Source organism: Macaca mulatta, chromosome 10, assembly GCF_049350105.2.
Source record: "Macaca mulatta isolate MMU2019108-1 chromosome 10, T2T-MMU8v2.0, whole genome shotgun sequence".
In the NCBI taxonomy this organism is placed as follows: Eukaryota; Metazoa; Chordata; class Mammalia; order Primates; family Cercopithecidae; genus Macaca; species Macaca mulatta.
Window position 1 is genome coordinate 8,659,963 of NC_133415.1, and position 22,512 is coordinate 8,682,474.

The following is a 22,512-nucleotide window of genomic DNA, read 5'->3' on the forward strand; positions in this document are numbered from 1 at the left end:
TTTTGGGGGCGGGGAGGGGAGGGCACTGCAAAATTTAGTTGTAAGAAAACTGATATTGCATTGGCATCTGGATTGGAAGAGAAAGAGACGATGGGGGCAGCAACACTTTCTGTTGATGCTGTAAGGGCAGGACTGGAGTGGTGTCAGTGAGAAGGGAAAGACAGAGATGCATTGAGGTGTTTACATATGAAACATGCTTCACATTATTAGAGTTAGGGAAATGCAAATCAAAGCCACAATAAGATACTACTGTGTACCCTCTAGGGAAGCTATAATAAAAAAAAACGGACAATAACAAGTGTTGGCTAGGATGTGGAGAAATTTGAACCCTTGTACATTGCTGATGGCAGTGTGAAATGGTGCCACTATTGTGAAAAACAGTTTGGCAGTCCTTCAAAAAGTTAAATGTAAAGTGTCCATGTGACCCAGCTAATCTACTCCTAAGTATATACTCAAGAGAAATTAAACTTACATCTGTGTAACCACACAAAAACTTGTGCATGAATGTTCATAGTGGCATCCTAATAGCCAAAAAGTAGAAATAACCTAAATGTCTACCAACTGATAAATGAGAAACAAAATGTGGTATGTCCATACAATGGACTGTTGGCCACAAAAAGGAATATAGTCCTGATATGTGCTACAACATGGATAAACCTTGAAAAGTTTATGCTAAAGAAAGAAGCCAGTCATAAAAGATCATATGACATGATTCTGTCCATATGCAATGTCTGGAATAGGCAAATCCATAGAGACAGAAAGCAACTTACTGGTTACCAGGGCCCAAGAGGAGGAGAGAATGGAGAGTGGCTGCTAAAGGGTCCAGGCCTGCTTTTTGGACTGCTGAAAATGTTCTGGAGTTAGTGGTGATGGTGGTACAACTTTGTGAATGTGCTAAAACCACTGAATCATGTACTTTAATAGGGTGAGTTTTACAGTATGTGAATTATATCTCCATAATGAAAAAAGTATTTATAATCTGAAGCCCTGTTGGACTCTGTGACTAAATTCTAAATACATGATGGAAGACTGTGGCTCTGGTGGTGTCTCCAGAGGTTCTGAGCCTGGATCTTGGAGAGGGAGAAGGAAGAGTTTCAGAGAATGAAGAAGGTGGAATGATCATGTGTGTCGGGGGCCTGCCTGAAGTGGAGGAGTTGGAACGATAATGTGGAGCACCTTAAAGTCAGGCTGTGGTTGTCCACTTACCCAAGAGTCAGAAACAGCTCCTTCAGCAGTGCTGTGATGAAGCGGCATCTCGAGAAAGTGAGATTGGTAGTGATATCCAGGCCAGGAAGAGGGGAGGAAACTGGAAGCCAGGAAGCCAGTGAAGAGACTGGTTTTCTGTAGACGTTTGTAAGGCTCTTGAGAGGTTTTCATTTGTGTTGAAATCAGAAGAGAAAGATGGCCATCCAGAAACTGGGACTGTGTACGAAAGATCAGGAGAGAAGAAGGGCGGGGGGTGCATGCCACACAGAAAGGAAAAGTAACCTGGATCCCTATTTTTTATGCATGTGTTTTTTAACGGTGTTTTCTCTTACTTTCATGTGTATTTTATCTGTTTTAGCTTGAGTTACTATGGACTGTATGATGAAGAAAATAATACCTATTTTATGAGGTGGTTTTAAGGATTAGTTTAATAGCTTAAATGCTCATTGAAGTGCATCAAACAGTACCTGGCACACAGTAGGTGCTCAATAAATGCAACTACTTTTCATACCATCTTACTGTTCATACTGACAGTTTGCTAAGGTGGAGTTTATAAGGTAAACCCAAATAATTTGAAGTTGATAGTTATTTCTCCTTGTCATTTAACTCACAGAACTTAGGGGGCAGCACTGAACTGTATTTAGGTTGAATATGGTTTGATATGCTTTGTGTAAAAATTTACATTGACTTGTCACAGACTTTAATTTCTCTTACTAAGCTAAGTTTTTGATCCTGGCAAAGGGAAAGGTTAGATTTAAGTGTTTCCATGGCTTCTCTTGGTATTTGGGAGTAGGTTCTGTCCAGATTACTCACGCTTGAGGTTTTCCCAGAGCGTGTATAAAATCGGGCCCTGATCAACTCCCTTCCTGCAGGTAAACTGGGTGGAGTGAAGTCTGGTTGTTACTTCTAATATTAACATGCTAATCTTCCTGAAAACAGGAAGCAACAACCAGCCTTCACTTGTATCTTTCATTAGGAGTGTTTGATACATCACAAAAACAAAGATGCTGATCGGAAGATTTATGAATTTGATTTGGGAAGCCAATTTGGCAACTTTCATGGCCTTGTTCAGAACAACCACATAACTATGCCTTACTGACCACCACTGCCACTCAAACCCGTAGAAAGGTGTTTTATCCTTAATGTATGAGTGTTATTTTGCAAGTTAGTTTTTTTAAAGGCTGTAAATAAAGTTATTTCAGCTCAGTAAACTGTCAGAGCAGTGCTGTTTCTTGTACTGTCAGGGTGTGAAACTAAACGGCCCATGCAGTGTCCTGGTCTCCTTCTAGCAGTTTCCCAGCCCATCCTCAGAGGCTCTCTGTGTGCCCACTTGGTAGGAAGGAAGGAAGAGGCAGAGCTGCCTCGAGCTACTTCGCTTGTTTGATCTGTGTCCTGTAGTCTTCCCTTGAGCCAGTACCCGTAAGCGCTCCTGAAGTTCTGAGAAACGCGTGTTCTGACTTAACTCTGCTGGTTCTTCCAGAGAGATGTTCTCGTAAGCTTGGATATCAAAGTGCATGCTTTTAGTGAGTGACCCAGTCCCATGTCAGATTACCTAGGAAGGAAAACTTTTCCATCTCTTATCTTTCTAGTAGAACCTTTTCATCCCCATGCATCTTCTCCAGAGGAATCTGTTGCTGTAATTATATGTATTCATGATTTTAAACAGAGCTATTGTTTTCCTCCAAAAGAAAAAGTAGTATTTATTTGTTAAGGAGTAAAATAGCCATAACCTGTTCTGTAGGAAGAGTAAGGAAAACAAACTGCCACGTGAAAACCAAAGAAATCTTGCTTGATTCATTAAAGAAAAGAAACAGCAAAAGCAAGATTACTTTTTCCTAGTAAGAAATTCTGTGCCGGGCACGGTGGCTCACGCCTGTAAACCTAGGACTCTTTGAGGCAGAGGCGGGCAGATTGCCTGAGGTCAGGAGTTTGAGACCAGCCTGGCCAACATGGTGAAACCTCGTCTCTACTAAAAATACAAAAATTAGCTGGGTATGGTGGCAGGCACCTGTAATCCCAGCTACTCAGGAGGCTGAGGCAGGAGAATCACTTGAACCTGGTGGGTGGAAGTTGCACCACTGTACTCCAGCCTGGGCGACAGAGCGAGACTATCTCAAAAAACAGAAAGAAATTCTGTTGTCCTTCCCTGTTACTACACAGAAATTTATATTACTAGGAATTCATACAATGCCTCTTTTGCCAGGAATTCATGACATTTTACATGTTTTTGTAAAGTGGATGGTAACTTAGAAATCCTTGTAAGGAGATAGATCATTTTTCAGGGCCCTGAAATGTTGCTGTCTCACTAAAATATGATGCAAACTGCTGTTCTTGCTATATAGGCATAGTTTTTTTTATGAAAAATTAAGTCATTATTGCATTTTTAGAAATCTGAGAGCAAGGACAATGTTTTGTACACCTTTTTACCCCTTTGGTATCCTGCTTGTGGCAGATACTTGATTTTAAATAGAAGCGTGGTATATGACTGACTAGTAGTGCTAAAGAGTCTATTAGCTGATGAGTGACTATGCCATTTTAAACACTCTCAGAAGCCTGATTTCATGGAGATACCCTACAAGAAATTATTTTGTAAATGGAAGGATCCTTTTACAATTAACAGCCCCTTCTTTGATCTATTTGTAAAGTCAAATTTATACATTTCTTTATCTTAAGATAGACTAGTGAGACTAACCTCATGCTTTGTTATGTAATGTGGAAGTGTAATAAAATAATCCAAGTAAGAAATTCTGCTTTTCACTATCCCATATAGAAGTGATTTGGGTATACATTATGTTATTTTACAATAATAGGTAATGTGAACTAAACTTGAACAGTGGCATAGGTTGAGCAGCAGTGAGAAAGGAGCTGTAGGCTCATTCAAATTTTCTTAAACATCTATTCAAAAAAGGCAGGTAGAAAAAACGCCAACTTGCCTTCATAATTGTTAATTATGGAAAGAATCATGGAGCTAAAAGTATAAATTACATGTTTAATTTTGCTTGCTATTTTAATGTAAGAACAAAGGATTAAAGCTAAATTAAGGAGTATTTGGTTTTTCTGGCAGTGTTTCATCATTACGATTAGCCTATAAGGATCTTGAAATTCAAATGAAGAAAGATGAAAAGTTGAACATTAGTGGCAAAAAAAATGTTGACTCAGACAGACTCGGCATGGGATTTGGAAATTGCAGAAGGTATGTGAGACTGCTTTCTTGAAGTTAGAATTTAAAACAGTGTGCCAATCATCGGTGGATTTTTCTTGGACTCTGTTAGTTTCAACTTTAGAGGGTTTTTTTGTTATTCATTAACTTCTCTAATTATTTTTGCTTTGCTCTGGTATTCACTATAACATGAAAATTTTCAAATTTGGCTCTTTAAAAGAAGGAAAAAGGTCTAGCTCTTCATGAAGCACCTACTGGAGAGGAAGCCATGGACATAACCAATATTTTTCTTTTCTTTTCTTTTCTTTTTTTTTTTTGAGACGGAGTCTCACTCTGTCACCCAGACGGGAGTGCAGTGGCACAATCTCGGCTCACTGCAAGCTCCGCCTCCCGGGCTCATGCCATTCTCCTGCCTCAGCCTCCGGAGTAGCTGGGACTACAGGCGCCCGCCGCCCAGGGTTTCACTGTGTTAGCCAGGATGGTCTCGATCTCCTGACCTCGTGATCCGCCCACCTCGGCCTCCCAAAGTGCTGGGATTACAGGCGTGAGCCACCGAGCCCGACCCATAACCAATATTTGTGACTGTATTTGGGTAGACACAGTCCTCACAAAATTTTAACATTTTTGAAAGCTTGCACCAGAAAAAAAAATTGTTTTATTGCTTATATTTTTAACCCTTCTAATAAATTTGTCTTTGTTCAAAATATAAATTAAAGCTTTGTTTATTTTGGTGAAACAAAAGTTTGTGAACCTACTAATATATATATTTTTCTGTTTTCTCAAGTGGTATTTCACATTCAGTGACTTCAGATATGCAGACCATAGAACAGGAATCACCCATCATGGCAAAACCAAGAAAAAAGTACAACGATGACAGTGACGATTCATATTTTACTTCCAGCTCAAGGTACTCTATGACAAATCATCGTTAAAGTGTCATTTTGAAAAGTAGTGATTAGTATGGATTGATTAGTTTATTTGCATTAGAAGAAATTACAAATCAGTTTACTCCACTGTTTTTAAAAGCTTTGACTGAAGCCAAAGGTATTCTTTGAAATAAAAATTAGAGAAACATTTGTGAAAGGACAATGTTTGCTAACATTAAAATGTTTGATAATAAAATCAGCAACTGTGAGTTAAAGGTAGGAGAGATGTGTTTATTTAAATTATGAAATTGGAGAAAACTGCAAAATCCTGAAGGTGTGTGTTGTTTAGTTTTAGTCCAGCAGTTGGAATATTTCACAGCTCTTTCTCAGGGCTTCAGCAGATTTCTGTGCTTCAGAATGTCAGCTTCAGAAAACTCCAATTGGTACACCTGTACATTAAATAAACTCTATGAGTGTGTGTATTTATTAATGAGGAACATGATTGCACCTTGAGGGGATCCCAGAGTAAAGCCCAGGTTTCTCTTCTTCAGCACTCACTATCTGATTGAGACAAAATGCATAACTCTAGTGTGAAGTCGACTGTGGAGATCAGTGCACGGTCAAGTGGCCTGCCAGAGCAAAAGAACAAGTTTAAACTTGAGTCAGTTCACTTTGTAAGGACCTGCCCAGCCCAGGGAGAGGTCTGCTAAAAAAGTACCAAATGAACCTGTGATTTCACTGGAGAGGGCACAGCTCAGGAACAGAGGGGTAAGAATATGGGCCCAGGGGCCAGATGGCATGGATTTGAATCCTGGCTTTCACTTATGTGTGACCTGGGCCAAGTTATTTAACTTCTTTGTGCTATAGCTTCCTCATCTGTAAATTAGGGACTCTAGTAGTACCTATCTGATAGGGTTGTGTGAGGATCAAATGAGATACTGCAAATACTATAGCACGTTTAGAATGGTGCTTGGCTCTTACTATGTTTAGCTGCTATATGATAATGTAGAAACTCAGTTTAAGAGACGTGTGATTCAGTCTAAATGTTTTTTGTTTGTTTGTTTATGAGATAGAGTCTCACTCTGTCACCCAGGCTGGAGTGCAGTAGCATGATCTTGGCTCACTGCAACCTCCACCTCCCAGGTTCAAGGGATTCTCCTGCCTCAGCCTCCTGAGTAGCTGGGACTACAGGCGTGTGCCACCATACCCAGCTAATTTTTTGTATTTTTAGTAGAGATGGGTTTTTGCCATGTTGGCCAGGCTGGTCTCAAACCCCTGACTTCAAATGATCTGCTGGCCTCAGCCTCCCAAAGTGCTGGGATTACAGGCATGAGCCTCCGTGCCCAGCCTAAATGTTTAATTACTATTGTTAGGTAGTTAAACTAACCACATTGAGGACCACCTTTGGGTTAGCAGTTCATGAAAACTGAAGGTGTTTCTGTCAGTAATGGGTGGTGCTTACCGGAAGGCTCCATCACTTACATCTCGGAGGGCATTAGAGTTGTCTGGCAATTTATAGGTTTGAAGCGTTTTCATATGTATAAAAGCTATATACTTCATATATAGAACAGATATAAATTTATTACCTAGAATCTAATTGTGAAATTGTATATTTTCCTATCAATGTTTATAGACAAGGAATTGTATAAAGAATACTATCCTTAAAAAATGTCTCTTAAGTATAGCTCCAAATTATTTCAAGTCCAGGGATTTTACCAAAAAAAAAAAAAAAAAAAAAAAAAGATAGTAGTTTAGTGGTGTTCCATGGTGGTGTTTTCAGAGACACGGGTGGTTTTATATTTGCCTATCCTTTGCAGCTTGTATAATGCATCAAGTTTCACTTTACTCAGAAGTGATACCCAAATCATGCCTTTTAAAGGTATGTAAATAGATTTTTACACAGAATAAAATTAAATGCGTAATTTGATTTGGAAACTGCATGCATGTCAAATCATTTCAGATATGAATATTAAATGATGGACTAAGTCTGGGTCAGAGGAAACACTTGGCAATACGGGTCTGTATTTGCCTGTGTGGCTTCTCGCACATCTTTGATTATTTCACTGCTTATTGGCAACTTCTACAGATGATAGTAAAGAAAGTTTAGGCTAGGCATGGTGGCTCACACCTATAATCCCAGCACTTTGGGAGGCCAAGGCAGGAGGATCACTCGAGCCCAGGAGTTCAAGACCAGACTGGGAAATATAGTGAGACCTCATCTTTACAAAAAGTTTCAAAAATATTAGCCAAGCATGGCGGCACATGCCTGTAGTCGTAGCTACTTGGGAGGCTGAGGTGGGAGGATCACTTGAACCTGGGAGGTAGAGGTTGCCGTGAGATTAGATTGCACCACTGCACTCCAGCCAGAGCAACAGAGCAAGACTCTGTCTCAAAAAAAAGAGACAATTTAAGTTAAATCAGTACTCTTGCTTGGTAGCCGGGTTGCTAAGAGAACTCTTAAGTGAGGTTGCCTAATGGGAACTTCAGAGATTCTCACTGGCTCCAGGTCACTGACAGGCCCTTGCGGGGCCTTTCTGCCTTGTAAGGGCTTCAGGGATCTTTCAGACTTCCCCTCCTTCCAAGGCTTAATCAAAAGGGTTAGCCCCTAGAAGCCACTGTTACTGTGAAACTGTTACAGTTTGAAACCTGGGAGCAGATGGCATATTTATATAGACCTTGCCTCCTGGACTCTTGCCAGAGAGACCTTGCAGTATTGTTTATCACGCCCTGCAGATTGTCTAATAGGAACATAAATGCCTTCTCTAGTCCTCCTTGGTAGGGTAACCACCATTAGTAGAACGAGGGTACTATTAGGTACTTTGGCAACTGAGGTAAAATAAACATGGACTCTGAAAGCAAATATAATAGTTCGATGAAGAGCTCTTACTGCTTTCAAATTATTCATTAGCCCATTAGAACTTGAATATTATGAATTATGAAAGAGTTCTGTTTCTGTTAAAAATAAGATAAAACCTGTCCTTGGTTTTTTTTTATTACTATTATTGAGTTCCATTATTTCCAGGATATAAACAGTATAATTATATATTGAGTACAAGATAATGAAACTAGAACAATTTGCTCAGCCTTATAAAGCCAGCATGGCCTTCATTAGAATAGACAACTGTCTATAGCTCTAAATCAGAGAGAATGTGATATTAGGATGTTCTTATCAAGGGATTTTAAGGAATGTTTTCAAGATTGGGTAAAGACAGTGGGAGGGCAAAAATAAAAGTAAAAAAGCATTGAGAGCTACAGTCAAAGCATTAGAAAGCCAGTAAAGGTTTGGCGATGAGGAAGGAAAGTCTGTTTGTTTCTGAGCAGGGACTAATGGCCATTAGTGGTCCCACTCACCCTGTCCTTCCAAGGGTCAGCTGGAGGCCTGACTGGTGGTCTGTCCATCCCCTTAGTGAGTTGCCGGTCCTCCTGCTGAGTTGCTCCTGCTTAGCATGAGCACAGAGAGCCTCTCATGGGTGACTGGAAGAGAAGGCGCCATCCAGCCCACGCACAGACTGCTGCCTCACAGGCTTATGCTGGTCAGGGGGACCCAAGCCAATGGCTGTCTCTCTCCTTTGACTTCTGAATAGTTCAGTCACTTAAAAGTAATCAGATTCCCCTACATTTCAGGATAAGCACATTGGCTTATAAGAATGAAGAATGTTATTTACCTAGAGTGTTGTTCAATCTACAAAATTTAGTATCACAGAGTCATAAAGAACCTGGAAGTTCACCCTCACCCTGCACCAGTCCAGTGCTGAGCCCCCTCTTCCCACTCCAGGGCCATCCAGCCTCTACTGTACCATTCCTTCTCAGGGCAGCCATTTGGTCCCAGGGCAGCTCCATGAGAAACTCTCCCTTTCATTAACACAGCTTCTGAGGCTTCTGCGCTCAAGTCAGCCTCCGTTCCATAAGCCAGTTCACAAGCCTCATGAGGGCAGGAGCTGAATGTGTCTTCTTGCCCTGTGTCTTCCCCTAGCAGAGTGCCTGACTCCTCACAGGTGCTTATTAAGTAGTTTTAAAATTCCTCATTGAATTGGTCTTAGTTTTTTCATGGTCCCTTAAAATAAGTCCCTCAAACATGTGAATAGCACCTTCCAGGCCCGCACACATCCCACATCTTTTGAACCTTCCTCTGATGTAACTTCCGGTTCCTTCAGTGTCCTGATCTCTCTTCTCTGAAGGGGAATCGGTCATCTCTTCCTCCAGGCAGAGCCTGGGTGTAGTACAGATCCACTCGTCCACCATGGGGAAAGGCTGGTTGGTTTCTAGCTGAAATCCAGATACACTTTGAACACCGCGTTTTCCTTCCTAAGGAGAAGATGCTAGTGTCATGAGATTTGTTCTTAATGACCTTCTTGCCAGAGAAGACAGAAGCCACATTGAGAAATTCTACTTTCTGTCTATTAAGGATGTAATATCATACCATCTGCTCCAAACAGCAGGTTTATCAAACTCTGTCCCTTTTTTTGTTTTGTTTTGTTTTGTTTTGTTTTCTGCCAAGAAAGAGTAAATTGGTTCTTAGCATGTCCCCCACCCAGATCTTAGTTCACTGAGGTCCTGGCCTCTTTGCTCTTAGGGGTTCTTGCTTTCCTCTTACATTGGCCTTTGGTTACTGGCCCCTCTGACCTATGATCTCCATCTTTTGTGCAACTCCTTATAGCACAGAGCTTGGTGCTCACCTTGTTTCCAGTGTGCTTCCTGTCCTTACTCTCTGGAGAAAGCCTGGATGATGTCTGTTAAGGCCTCTGTATTCTCTTCTGTCACCCTTCCTTTCCTAAGACCTCCCTGGGATCTGCCTCTCTCCTCTGAACTTCTTGGACTGCCTTCATGAGGTGTGTATATCTGGCCAGACTGCTTTTCCATCCTAAGCTGTTGCGAATTCTGGCATAGCACAGTCACTTTTTGTTTTGAGATAGTATCTCACTTTATCACCCCGTCTGGAGTGCAGTGGCATGATTACGGCTCATCTCAGCCTCAGCCTCCCACGCTCAGGTGATCCTGTCACCCAGGCTTGAGTGCAGTGGCGTCATCACAGCTCACTGCAGTCTCGGCCTCCCAGGCTTAGGTGAGCCTCCCAAGTAGCTGGGACTATAGGTGTGCCACCATGCCCCATTAATTTTTTTCTTTTAATCCCCAGAGATGGTCAGGAAACAGTTATTTTATTTGTTTATTTATTTATTTTGCATTTTTTGTCAAGATGGGGCTTTGCCATGTTGCCCAGGCTGGTCTGGAACTCCCAGGCTCAAGCAGTCTACCTGCCTTGGCCTTCCAAAGTGCTGGGATTACAGGTGTGAGAAACCGTGCCTGGCTGGTTGATGGTCACTTTTTCTCAAGGCTTTGGCACATCCACCTTGCCTGTCAGTCGCTCCTGTTCCAGGCAGACCTTGCTGCTCTTGGTCAAAGATTTTTCTCTAATCACACAGGACAAAAGGCCGCCACTGAGTGCTGCTCTCTGAGCAATGCCCTGCTCGGTGATAATTGGTTAATTAAAGTGTAAACTGATCCGAAGACCAGGCTCTCCTGAGATGCTTGCAAATCAGATCAAGTTTACTGCAGGCTCCAGGCTGAAAGAGTATCCGAAGAATGGTCCAGTGATCAATGATCCGTAGCTTTGTATCCAACTCCAGGAGAAGGTTAATTAGCGTCATTTACATCATTTTCATTGAATGTACTTAACATGGAAGGGATTGCCAACAAGAAGCTTCCTGTATGGAGTCGGTTCTCTAGGCCCAGCGGTGTTATTTGTGACTGCCTAACCAGGCGGAGTAAGACCTAAAGAGAGTGAAATGTGTAACCTGTGGTGGATAACATTTAAAGATGCCCTGTGTTGTCTGGATAGGCCAAGTAATACTAAGGTAACAAACATCCCCCAGATCTCAAGGGCTGAACACAATGGCAGTTGATTTCTTTTTCACATGAACTCAGCTGAGGGTGCAGATGGTTCTCTAGGGTACCTGTCCTCCATGTGTCACTTTGATTGTCCAGACTGATGGAGGTTTTACCTACCTGAGACTGTAGCACCTGGAACACAGTCTCTTCCGTGTAGCTTGGGAAGAGAGGACTTGGCAAGGTTGAACACAGGTACTTGAAAGGCCTTGGAAATGACACACCTCGCGTCTGCTCCTGTCTCATTGGCTAGACCTAATAACGTGACTGCCATTAACTTCAGGGAGGCATCCCCCACATCCGTGGAAGTGAGAGGGCCCAGAACGAGTGTCAGCAAGGACCTCCAAAGTCACCGTTGTACTCTTGCTCACACAGGTACTTTGACGAGGCAGTGGAGTTAAGGAGCAGTTCTTTCTCTAGCTGGGATGACAGTTCAGATTCCTACTGGAAAAAAGAGACCAGCAAAGATACTGAAACCATTCTGAAAACCACAGGCTATTCAGACAGGTATGAATGCAAAACTGTGGGGTTGTAGTAGTGAATCCATGCATTTCTGGGAAAAAAGTGCTGATAACATGATGACATGAAAACCTTTGTAAGGGGCTGGGCACGGTGGCTCATTCCCATAATCCCAGCACTTTAAGAGGCCGAGGTCGAAGGATCACTTGAGCCCAGGAGTACAAGGCTGCAGTGAGCTATGATCGTGCCACTGTACTCCAGCCTGGTCAACAGAATAAGACCTTGTCCCCCTCAAAAAAGAAAACCTTTTGAAACCTTTTGTAAGACTAGTGAATAATTTTGTTCTACTATTTTAGGAATATTGTTTTGATTTTTTTTTTTTTTTTTTGAGACGGAATCTCACTCTGTTGCCCAGGCTGGAGTGCAGTGGTACAATCTCAGCTTACTGCAGCCTCTGTCTCCCAGGTTCAAGCAATTCTCCTGCCTCAGCCTCCCGAGTAGCTGGGACTACAGGTGCGCACCATCATGCCAGGGTAATTTTTGTATTTTTAGTAGAGACAGGGTCTTACCATGTTGGGCGGGCTGGTCTCAAACTCCTGACCTCAAATGGATCCGCCTGCCTCGGCCTCCCAAAGTGCTGGGATTACAGGTGTGAGCCACCATGCCCGGCCTGTTTTGATTTTAAATTATTGATTCTAAATAGGAGGTGCACATCAGAATCCTCTGTGGACCTTGAAATAAATATGTGTGTGGAGGCCTCTTCCCTGAAGATTCTGATCCATGGGTCAGGGGTGGCCTAGGCCAGGAAGATTTCACCTTTTTCCCCAATTTTTTGTTTTTTAGATTGAGTCTCACTCTGTCGCCCAGGCTGGAGTGTAGTGGCGCAATCTCGGCTCACTGCAAGCTCTGCCTCCTGGGTTCACACCATTCTCCTGCCTCAGCCTCCCAAGTAGCTGGGACTACAGGTGCTGGCCACCATGCCTGGCTAATTTTTTTGTATTTTTAGGAGAGATGGGGTTTCGCCGTGTCAGCCAGGATGGTCTCAGTCTCCTGACTTCATGATCCACCCGTCTCAGCCTCCCAAAGTGCTGGGATTACAGGCGTGAGCCACCGCACCTGGCCTTTTTTCCCCAAATTTTAAGATATTATTTACATATAGTAAAATTCATCTTTTTATACTTACAGTTCTGACAAGCACATACGTTCATGTAATTACCACCAAAACCAAGGAACAAAACAGTTCCCATCACCCCCAGATTTTCCCCATGCCCTTTGTAGTCCCCCCTCCCCTGCCCCTGGCCCCTGGTCACACCAGGTCTGTTTTCTGGCCTTACAATTTTGCCTTTCCCAAATGTCATATAAGTGGAGTCATGTAGCAATTGGCCTTCCTACTCTGGTTTAACTTTTCTTAGTACACTTGGTCAAGACTCATTCATTCTTGTGTTCATTCCTCTTAATTGCCAAGTTTATCCATTCACCTACTGAAGGACTGACTCCAGTTTTTGGTGATTATGAATGAATTTATTTTCCAACCAGAGAACTTGTGAGAATGCAAAGGGGCACTACTAATATGTTGGGACAACAGATGTAACTTGAAATTGTCCCAGGTAACTGGGACATTTTATATCCTATACAATGTAGAGAGAGCAGTGTCCTATGGACATTCCAAACAATGTATTCAGTGTTCACCAGTTGATCTGAAATGTGAAACAACAGACCCCATTTTAAACAGAAATTCCTTCAAATGTTGTATCGTTTGGATATTCTTTTTTTTTTTTTTTTTTTTAAATTAGAATTTTCAGGCTTTTAAAAATGGCCTAAAATCCTTTTACAAAATTTACTGCTATTGGCATTTTAAAAAATAAAATGGCCGGGCGCGGTGGCTCAAGCCTGTAATCCCAGCACTTTGGGAGGCCGAGACGGGCGGATCACGAGGTCAGGAGTTCGAGACCATCCTGGCTAACACGGTGAAACCCCGTCTCTACTAAAAAATACAAAAAACTAGCCGGGCGAGGTGGCGGGCGCCTGTAGTCCCGGCTACTCGGGAGGCTGAGGCAGGAGAATGGCGTAAAAACCCGGGAGGCAGAGCTTGCAGTGAGCTGAGATCCGGCCACTGCACTCCAGCCTGGGCGACACAGCGAGACTCCGTCTCAAAAAAAAATAAAATAAAAAAAAAAAATAAAATGAGTATGAAACACATTTGCTTCACCTCAAATTAGTTAACCTAATGTTGGCTGTTTTTAATTGCAGACCTACTGCTCGCCGCAAGCCAGATTATGAGCCAGTTGAAAATACAGATGAGGCCCAGAAGAAGTTTGGCAATGTCAAGGCCATTTCATCAGATATGTACTTTGGAAGACAAGCCCAGGCTGATGTAAGGGTCCAGAGAGTTTCTTTGGGTGCCCCATAATGCAGGAAAGAAGTGTGGGTGTAGGCACTGGGGAGGAGATCCTGAGTGAGCTAGACTCAGGCTGCCAGATGCCCTCCAGCCTGAAAGTGCTGGAGTCGGGACTTGAACCCAGGTCTGTGTAACTGATCGTGTGCTTGCCGCCTCAGCAAGAGGAGTGTTTACAAGACAAGGACTTACCTCACAGTTCTCTTATTCCTCTCTCGGTGTTTTGAATAGCCATTATCCAGTATCTTTTGAATGTATTTCAAACAATTGTTGATGCAGCTGTAATTTACTTAATAACTTTTAAACATAGTGAAATGAAGCACATAGATATGTTTCTTTTTTTTTTTTTTTTTGAGACGGGGCCTCCCTGTCACCCAGGCTGGAGTGCAGTGGCACAATTTCAGCTCACTGCAACCTCCACCTCCCAGGTTCAAGCAATTCTCCTGCTTCAGCCTCCCAAGTAGCTGGGACTACAGGCATGCACCACTACACCTGGCTAATTTTTGTATTTTTAGTAGAGATGAGGTTTCACCATATTGGCTAGGCTGGTCTTGAACTCCTGACCTCAGGTGATCTGCCTGCCTTGGCTTCCCAAAGTGCTGGGATTACAGGCGTGAACCACCATGCCTGGCCAGATATGTTTCTGGGGAGTGCATATATTTATTTTCAGATTGTTGGCTTTTCTCAGAAATGTTAATGAACTTGGCCAGGCACTGTGGCTCACACCTTAATCCTAGCACTTTCGGAGGCTGAGGCAGGTGGATCATTTGAGGCCAGGAGTTCGAGACCAGCCTGGCCAACATGACGAAACTCCGTCTCTACAAAAAATACAAAAATTAGCTGGGTGTGGTGGTGTGCGCCTGTAGTCCAGCTCCTTGGGAGGCTGAGGCAGAGAATCGCTTGAACCCAGAAGCAGAGGTTACAGTGAGCCAAGATCACATCACTGCATTCCAGCCTGGGTGACAGAGTGAGACTCTCTCTCCAAAAAAAAAAAAGAAATGTTAATGAACTCATCAGAGTGAAGTCTTGCTAAGCTGTAAGACTCAAGTGGAAGTGGGGAGGTTTACGTCTTCCCTCTCATCCTGAATGGCTAGTGTGCCTCTGACTATTTGGACGATGGTTCCCTAAAATGTGCTGAATGTATTTTGCAGAAGTTTGAACTTCTGCCATCGTTTCGAAAGTAGAATTGGCCCTCGCTTTTCCCACGGTCCATAATATCTGCCTTGCTTCAAAGTTGACATTGAAGTTCAGTTTTAAAATAGTGTCATGGGGCTTGGAAAAGAGCCTCTCAGAGTGGCCTTTGCTGACCGCTGGCTAGAAGCAGCAGCAGGAGAGAGATGCTGCTCTCCCTCCCTCCCTCTGACTGCCTCCGCACTGGCCGTCTTGGCTGAGGTGCTGTATGTTGATCGGTTGGCCTGTGACCTGCCTCCCATGCAGAACATGAGCTTTGTGCTGTCCCGCAGGACCCGGCCTTGGCAGTGGCATTCAGTAACTGTTGGAGAGAGAGAGCCTGGGGGACAAACACTTTGAAATGACAGCTCTTCGGTGATTCTTCTTGCAAAACTGCCCATGATCTTTGGAGCCTAACGTTTCCTTTTCCTTGTCTTCTCTAGTATGAGACCAGGGCCCGCCTAGAGAGGCTGTCGGCGAGTTCCTCCATAAGCTCGGCTGATCTGTTCGAGGAGCAGAGGAAGCAGGCAGCAGGTAGGGGGTCACTGAACAAGAGCTGGTCTCTGTCATGCCTACGGTATGAACACATTTCATCTAGATAGGACTGTTTCCTTTTCCAAGATATTTTAGCAACCATTATTTGATGCTCTGATCTCTGCCGTAAGTCAGGTAGAGTAGAAGTTACTATTCCAGGCTTCACATGTGAGGAGACCAAGTCATGAAATGAAAGCATCATCCCCAACATTGCCTGGCAATCATCCTTCTAAACACTGTCATAGAGGAATGTTTTCTAGCTGAGTGCGGATGTGCTATGAAATACCATGTGGTGTCTTAGCCTTAGAGGTGGACAGCCCTGGGCTCCCATGTGATCCTAACCACCCTCTAGCTGTGAGTCCTTGAGTATGTCATGGCGCCTTTAGCCTCAGTCTCCTTCTCCATAACGTGGGTGGATAAAACTACCTCTCAAGGTTTTCATGAGGCTTAAATGAGAAATACAAAGTGCCACCAAGTGTCTGGCACACAGCAGGCCCCAGGGGTGGGCAGAGGCAGAGAGAAGCATGTGGCTCTACCAGCATCTCTTCCAGAGAAGACAGAACACAACTTTGGGAGTGAGCAAGCGGAGGGGAATTGCCTGTCTCCCGTATCCCTCTTCAGGGTTCAGACCCCAGCAAAGAGGTATCTGGTCCTCCCAGGGCTGGGATGACCTAGGATGGGGCAGCCTGGGAGCCCAGTGGTGGGCTTCAGAGCACCGGCCCCTCTGCTTCGACTTCCATATCCCCCTGACTGAGGGATGCCTTGCAAGAGTACCCTACAAAGGCCTCTGCCAAGCCACAGTGGGGAGGAGGGGGCCCCGCGGTTAACATGAAAGGAGCAGCGTCCTCTGAGGTCATTTCAGGAACCCATTTATCAGCAGGAGAGCCAAGGGGAGGGAGGATTCTCAGGAGCCAGGCATTCCAGGCCTGGCACCCTCAGCACACCTCATTTCTAGGCCTAGAGGAACTGGGTGTGGCTCTAGGTGACCAACCTGGGCAAACACTTGGCCTTACAGCCACAGAGAACAGCTGTTTTCAGAGTCCAAAGAGAAACAGCTCGACAGAGAAGGTCTGAGTGTCAGACATTCTGGGTTGCGGTTTGGGAATGTTATAGAGACACACTGTGGCCCTCGGGGTGCAGTGGGCACTACCAAGTTGCTGTGCTGCGGTGGAGGGAACACACCTAGCCAGGTGGCACCAAGTGAGCCAAGGGTTGTGCTGGCAGAGAGCCAGGCAGCCCAAGGAGCCAGAGGCCACGGCCAGAGTGGACAAGCCCCAGCACATCCACTGCCAATGAGGGTGTGGCGGTGCCTGGGGGTGGGCAGCCAGGGCCGCGGCTCCCACGAGCCACTCTCTGGGCAACAGCACACCCTGTGCCTCACCCCAGCCTCAGCAGAGGGGCGCGTTTCCCTCAGGCAGTTACTTGCTGACTGGGCATTTCCTGGCAGTGAGTCTTGGTGGGGGCAGGTGAGGCTCATTGGCTTGTTCCATCTCCAGACTTTCAGTGTCCTGGCCTTTTGTCAGGGCAACTTCATTTTGTGACCATCCCTGGCAGAGAGGCTCTCCAGCCACCTTTGGAGGCCTCCAGCAACCCCAGCCTTGCTGCCCCCACAGGTCAGTGCTGGGTCGCCTTGTAGGGGCCCTGGCACAGCCGGCAGGCCAGTCCAGAGACCTGCATTGTTCAGTCCCCCGACTCCCTGCAATGGATGCTTTTGTAATTTAAGTCAGTAGAAGTTTTTCTCTGAAGCATTGTTTGTTTAAAAAAAAAAAAAATTGGAGATCAAATGAGAGCAGCCTTTCCAGTTACTGAAACAAAATAGTGGCCAGCCTGTGTTTACCTTCCTGTTCCCTTTCAGAGAACAAAGATCCATTAAGTTTTCTTGAGCCTGTGTAGGTGCCAAACCAACCCTGATCCCTGGCACTTCGTGGTCATTGTAAGGTGCACCCTGGGGTGAGAGGCCACCCAGAAACCTTCACCCCCCTGCCCCCACTGGGGTCTCACTGTGTTGCCCAGGCTGGTCTCAAACTCTGGGCCTTAAGCAAATCTCCCTCCTCAGCCTCCCAAGAAGCTGGGATTACAGGCACCAGCAAGTTTTATTAAATGTTTATTTTTTTATTATTTAGAGCATATTTCAACAAAGAGCTTTATGTGTTCTGCCTCCATAAAAGCTTGTTTTCTTTTATAACATTTTTTTCTTTTATTTTGTCTTTAATACTTTGTTATTGAAGTAAAAGTTTGTTTTAAGAAAACAAGTTCTTAAAACTTGTTCTGGGCAAGGCACGGTGACTCACACCTATAATCCCAACACTTTGGGAGGCCGAGGTAGGTGAATCACCTGAGGTCGGGAGTTCAAGATCAGCCTGGCTAACATGGTGAAACCCCATCCCTTCTAAAAATACAAAAATTAGGCCGGTCACCGTGGCTCACGCCTATAATCCCAGCACTTTGGGAGGCCGAGGCGGGTGGATCATGAGGTCAAGAGATCGAGACCAGCCTGGCCAACATGGTGAAACCCCATCTCTACTAAAAATACAAAAATTAGCTGGGCGTGGTGGCACGTGCCTGTAGTCCCAGCTACTTGTGAGGCTGAGGCAGGAGAATTGCTTGAACCTGGGAGGCGGGGGTTGCAGTGCGCCAAGATCGCACCACTACACTCCAGCCTGGTGACAGAGCAAGACTCCGTCTCAAAAAAAAAAAAAAAAATAGCCAGGCATGGTGGTGGGTGCCTGTAATCCCAGCCGCTCAGGAGACTGAGGCACAAGAATTGCTTGAACCCTGGAGGGGGAAGTTGCAGTGGCCTGGATTGCACCACTGCACTCCAGCCTGGGCAATAGAATGAGATTCTGTTTCAAAAAAAAAAGAAAAAAGAAAAAAAGAAAAGAAAAAAAGACACTATTCTGCGTGGTGCCTCACCTCTGTAATCCAGCACTTTGAGAGGCTGAGAAGGATGCATCACTTGAGCTCAGGAGTTCCAGACCAGCCTGGGCAACATGGCAAAACTGTGTCTCTACAAAAAATACAGAAATTAGCCAGGCGTGGTGGTGCATGCCTGTAGTCCCAGCTACTCCGGAGGCTAAGGTGGGAGGATGACTTGAGGCCAGGAGGCAGAGGTTGTAGTGATCTGAGATCGTGCCACTGCACTCCAGCCTGGGCAATAGAGCCAGGCCTTGTATCGAAAAAAAAAAGAAAGAAAGAAAAAAGAAGCCATTCTGTATTCCTTATCTTAATTTCCACATTTGAAATGCTTCTGGTGAGGTAAGCTACTTTCCGGGGCTGTTTCTAGCCCAGGAACCCTGCGGCCGTTCTTACGGGCACTCTATTTCACTGTAGCTGAAGGATTGAGTGGGAAGCACATGTAAGCGCCCGCAGCCAACCTGACCTGGCACAGCAGCAGTCCCTGTGGCCACACCCGTGGGACAGGGTCATTGGAGCTGGGGGACTGCCATCAACTGGGCACTGCCTCAGGCAGGTGTGAGGCACTCAGACACCAGATGACGGAGTGGAGGCAGCGTGTGAGAGCCAGGATACAACAAAAAGCTTCAAACCCAGCTGTCCCCTCAGCATGTCTCTTTCCAGAAAGCCAATTCTGATTGTTTGAATGAGAGCACGTCTGCGTGGCAGTGCAGACACCTGCACCCTTCCTTGTGTGCATCGTGGGGTCAAGTGGCTGGTTGTTTGCGGGGTCCCTTGACCACTGTCTCCTTTTCTCCTTGCTCCGGCCCAGGGTCTGGGAGTGTGGCCTCAAAAGCACTACCCTCAGTCCGCAGTCAGGCAGTCCGGTTTGGTTATTGCCACATGTGCTTGTCAGACAGTATAGCTGTGCAGTGGCATTGCCAACAGAGATTCAGTTAAACCAGAGTGGCATGTATTTAGCAAAGTGGCATCTGTTACGCCTATCTGAGAAGTAGCCATTGGAGCAATTTTTGTTGTTAAACTCATTGTTTGGCTAGGCACAGTGATACACACCTGTAATCCCAACACTTCGGGAGGCCAAAGTAGGATTGCTTGAGCCCAGGAGTTCCAGACCAGCCTGGAAAACATAGTGGGACCCCCATCTCTATAAAAAATTTAAAAAATAAAAAAATTAGCTAGGTATGATGGTTCACGCCTGTAGTCCCAATTATTTAGGAGGCTAAGGCAGGAGGATCACTTGAGCCCAAAAGATTGAGGCTGTAGTGAGCCATGATCACACCACTGTACTCCAACCTGGGCAACAGAGTGAGTCCCTGTCTCAAACAAACAATGCCCAAACTTGTTCTTATAATCTTGGAATTACTTTTTCTCTTCATTTGTCTCCACGAAGCAGAGAGATTAGAATTGGTATTCTTAGGCCGGGCGCGGTGGCTCAAGCCTGTAATCCCAGCACTTTGGGAGGCCGAGACGGGTGGATCACGAGGTCAGGAGATCGAGACCATCCTGGCTAACACAGTGAAACCCCGTCTCTACTAAAAATACAAAAAACTAGCCGGGCGAGGTGGCGGGCGCCTGTAGTCCCAGCTACTCGGGAGGCTGAGGCAGGAGAATGGCTTAAACCCGGGAGGCAGAGTTTGCAGTGAGCTGAGATCCGGCCACTGCACTCCAGCCTGGGCAACAGAGCGAGACTCCGTCTCAAAAAAAAAAAAAAAAAAAAAAGAACTGGTATTCTTTTAAAAATTCTTATTTTGGGCCGAGCGCGGTGGCTCACGCCTGTAATCCCAGCACTTTGGGAGGCTGAGGTGGGCAGATCATGAGGTCAGGAGATCGAGACCATCCTAGCCAACACGGTGAAACCCCATCTCTACTAAAAATACAAAAAATTAGCTGAGCGTGGTGGCAGGCGCCTGTAGTCCCAGCAACTCCGGAGACTGAGGCAGGAGAATGGCGTGAACCTGGGAGGCGGAGCTTGCAGTGAGCCAAGATGTCACCACTGCACTCCAGCCTGGGCAACAGAGCGAGACTCCGTCTCAAAGAAAAGAAAAAGAAAATTATTATTTTGGGCCGGGCGTGGTGGTTCACGCCTGTAATCCCAGCATTTTGGGAAGCTGAGGCAGATGGATCACAAGGTGGGGAGATTGAGACCATCCATCCCGGCTAACACAGCGAAACCCCGTCTCTACTAAAAAATTAAAAAAAAAAAAAAAAAATGCCGAGCGTGGTGGCGGGCACCTGTAGTCCCACCTACTCAGGAGGCTGAGGCAGGAGAATGGCGTGAACCCAGGAGGTGGAGCTTGCAGTGAACTGAGATTGTGCCACTGCACTCCAGCCTCGGCGACAGAACAAGACTCTGTCTTAAAAAAAAAAAAAAAAAAAAAGATCTTATTTTGAGGAGCCTGGGAGTTGTCCTGGAACCTTCCACCTCCCTTGTCACACCATAGACCCATATGATCGGAGTCTCTCCTGGGTGACCCCAGACCTGAAGCGTGGCCACAACCCCCTGCTTGGTCCTCCTGCTCCGGTCTTGGCTGCTGCTCACCCCTCTCCTCAGTCCTCCCACAATGATGTTTCGAAACACAGTCATCCGTGCTGAAAATCCTGCCCTCGAGAGCTTGAAGCACAGCTCCCCACCCAGCACTCACCTCCAGGACCATGGTTCCGTTGGCCTTTCCAGCCTCGTTTCTCATGATTTACTGCTGTGACTCGCTCCAGCGGTGTTGAGCCTGTGGAGCCCCCAGCCCAGAATGCTTCTCTTCCCCATTCCCCCAGACAGCCCCCCAACCTGTATTTACCCTGGGGGCCTGGTTAGTGCCCCCTGCACCACTCTTGTGCCTTACACCGAGGGCAAGACCATGTGATGACCATCTTCCCCCAGCGGACCATCAGTTCTCCTTTCTGTGCCCTTGGCACCTGACAGAGCCTGGCAGAGGAAGCCCTCTGCAGGTGTTTGAGGATGAATGGGTGGAGGGATGATGAATGACCCCAGGAGCTTGCTGAGTCTGAGCGCCTGCCCGCCGGCCAGCATAGGCTGGAACACGCCTCCCACTACCTCCCGTGTCCCATGGCCAGTGCCAGGCTGCAGTGGCGATGTGTTCCGCCTCCAGCACAAGCCTTGAGAGCTGTGTGTGTGTTGCCATGTTTCATTCCCTGTCACAGTAGGCAAGGAAGCTGGAATTAAGAGGTGGCCCCGTGGGCTTGGACCGCCAGTGGCTGTGATGTACAGAACCCCCTGCCCACCTGCACTGGGCACAGCGAACATCAGTTGTGGGTGGTTGTTAGCTCAGCGTCACCTGTCCTGTCCTGACTCATCCAGGGCATTTGCCGCAACCACGGACCACTGTGTAGCTCAGCGTCCCCTTTGTCTCAGAGAGGGGAGCCGCTGTCTTCTTCCTGGCTGCTCAAGCAGAAACCTGGGAAATATCCTTAATCCGCCTGCCTCCCAGCCTGCCTCGGCGTCAGTCAGTGTGTCTCTTGACACCTGCCTCCTGAGGACGCTCAGCCTATTCCCTCCCGATCCCCACTGCCACCTGCTCAGGCTCAGGTACCGCCCCATGCACCTGGACCCCTGCAGCCACCTCCAAGCTGTTTACCTGAGTTTGCTCTGTGTCCCTTCCACATGACACAGGTCACACTTTAGTGGTGTTATCAGTTAATTGTCTGCTTTCCTTAGTAGGTGGTGAGCTGTGGAAAAGCGGGTCTGTGGTGGTGTCCTCAGTACGCACTGTGGGTGTTCTGAGAACAGATAGGGACGAGAGATTCCCTGGGTCAAGGACACTTTTCCTGAGCAGGTGGCTGGAGCTGTCATTTCCTGGAGCTCATTGTGTAACCTGAGCACACTAGGGCTGTCTTTGACCATGGCCACCTGGCCCCTCCAGCCTGCCCAGGCAGCCCCCAGAGGAGACAGCACCCCAGTCCCATCACTGTGT

The 22,512-nt window shown here is 45.9% G+C and overlaps 1 protein-coding gene across 6 annotated transcripts in view; it reads left to right on the forward strand.

Annotated features, from left to right (window-relative positions):
- The window catches only part of ARFGAP3 (ADP ribosylation factor GTPase activating protein 3), a 64,280-nt gene that overhangs the window by 37,591 nt on the left and 4,177 nt on the right, over positions 1-22,512 (forward strand). For 4 of the 6 annotated variants that reach the window (XM_077948616.1, XM_077948617.1, NM_001266947.1 and 1 more), the window contains 5 exon segments: positions 4,271-4,399; positions 5,151-5,273; positions 11,491-11,622; positions 13,825-13,948; positions 15,583-15,673. In XM_077948616.1, the coding sequence (XP_077804742.1) occupies positions 4,271-4,399; positions 5,151-5,273; positions 11,491-11,622; positions 13,825-13,948; positions 15,583-15,673 (599 nt within the window). 6 annotated transcript variants of the gene reach the window in all.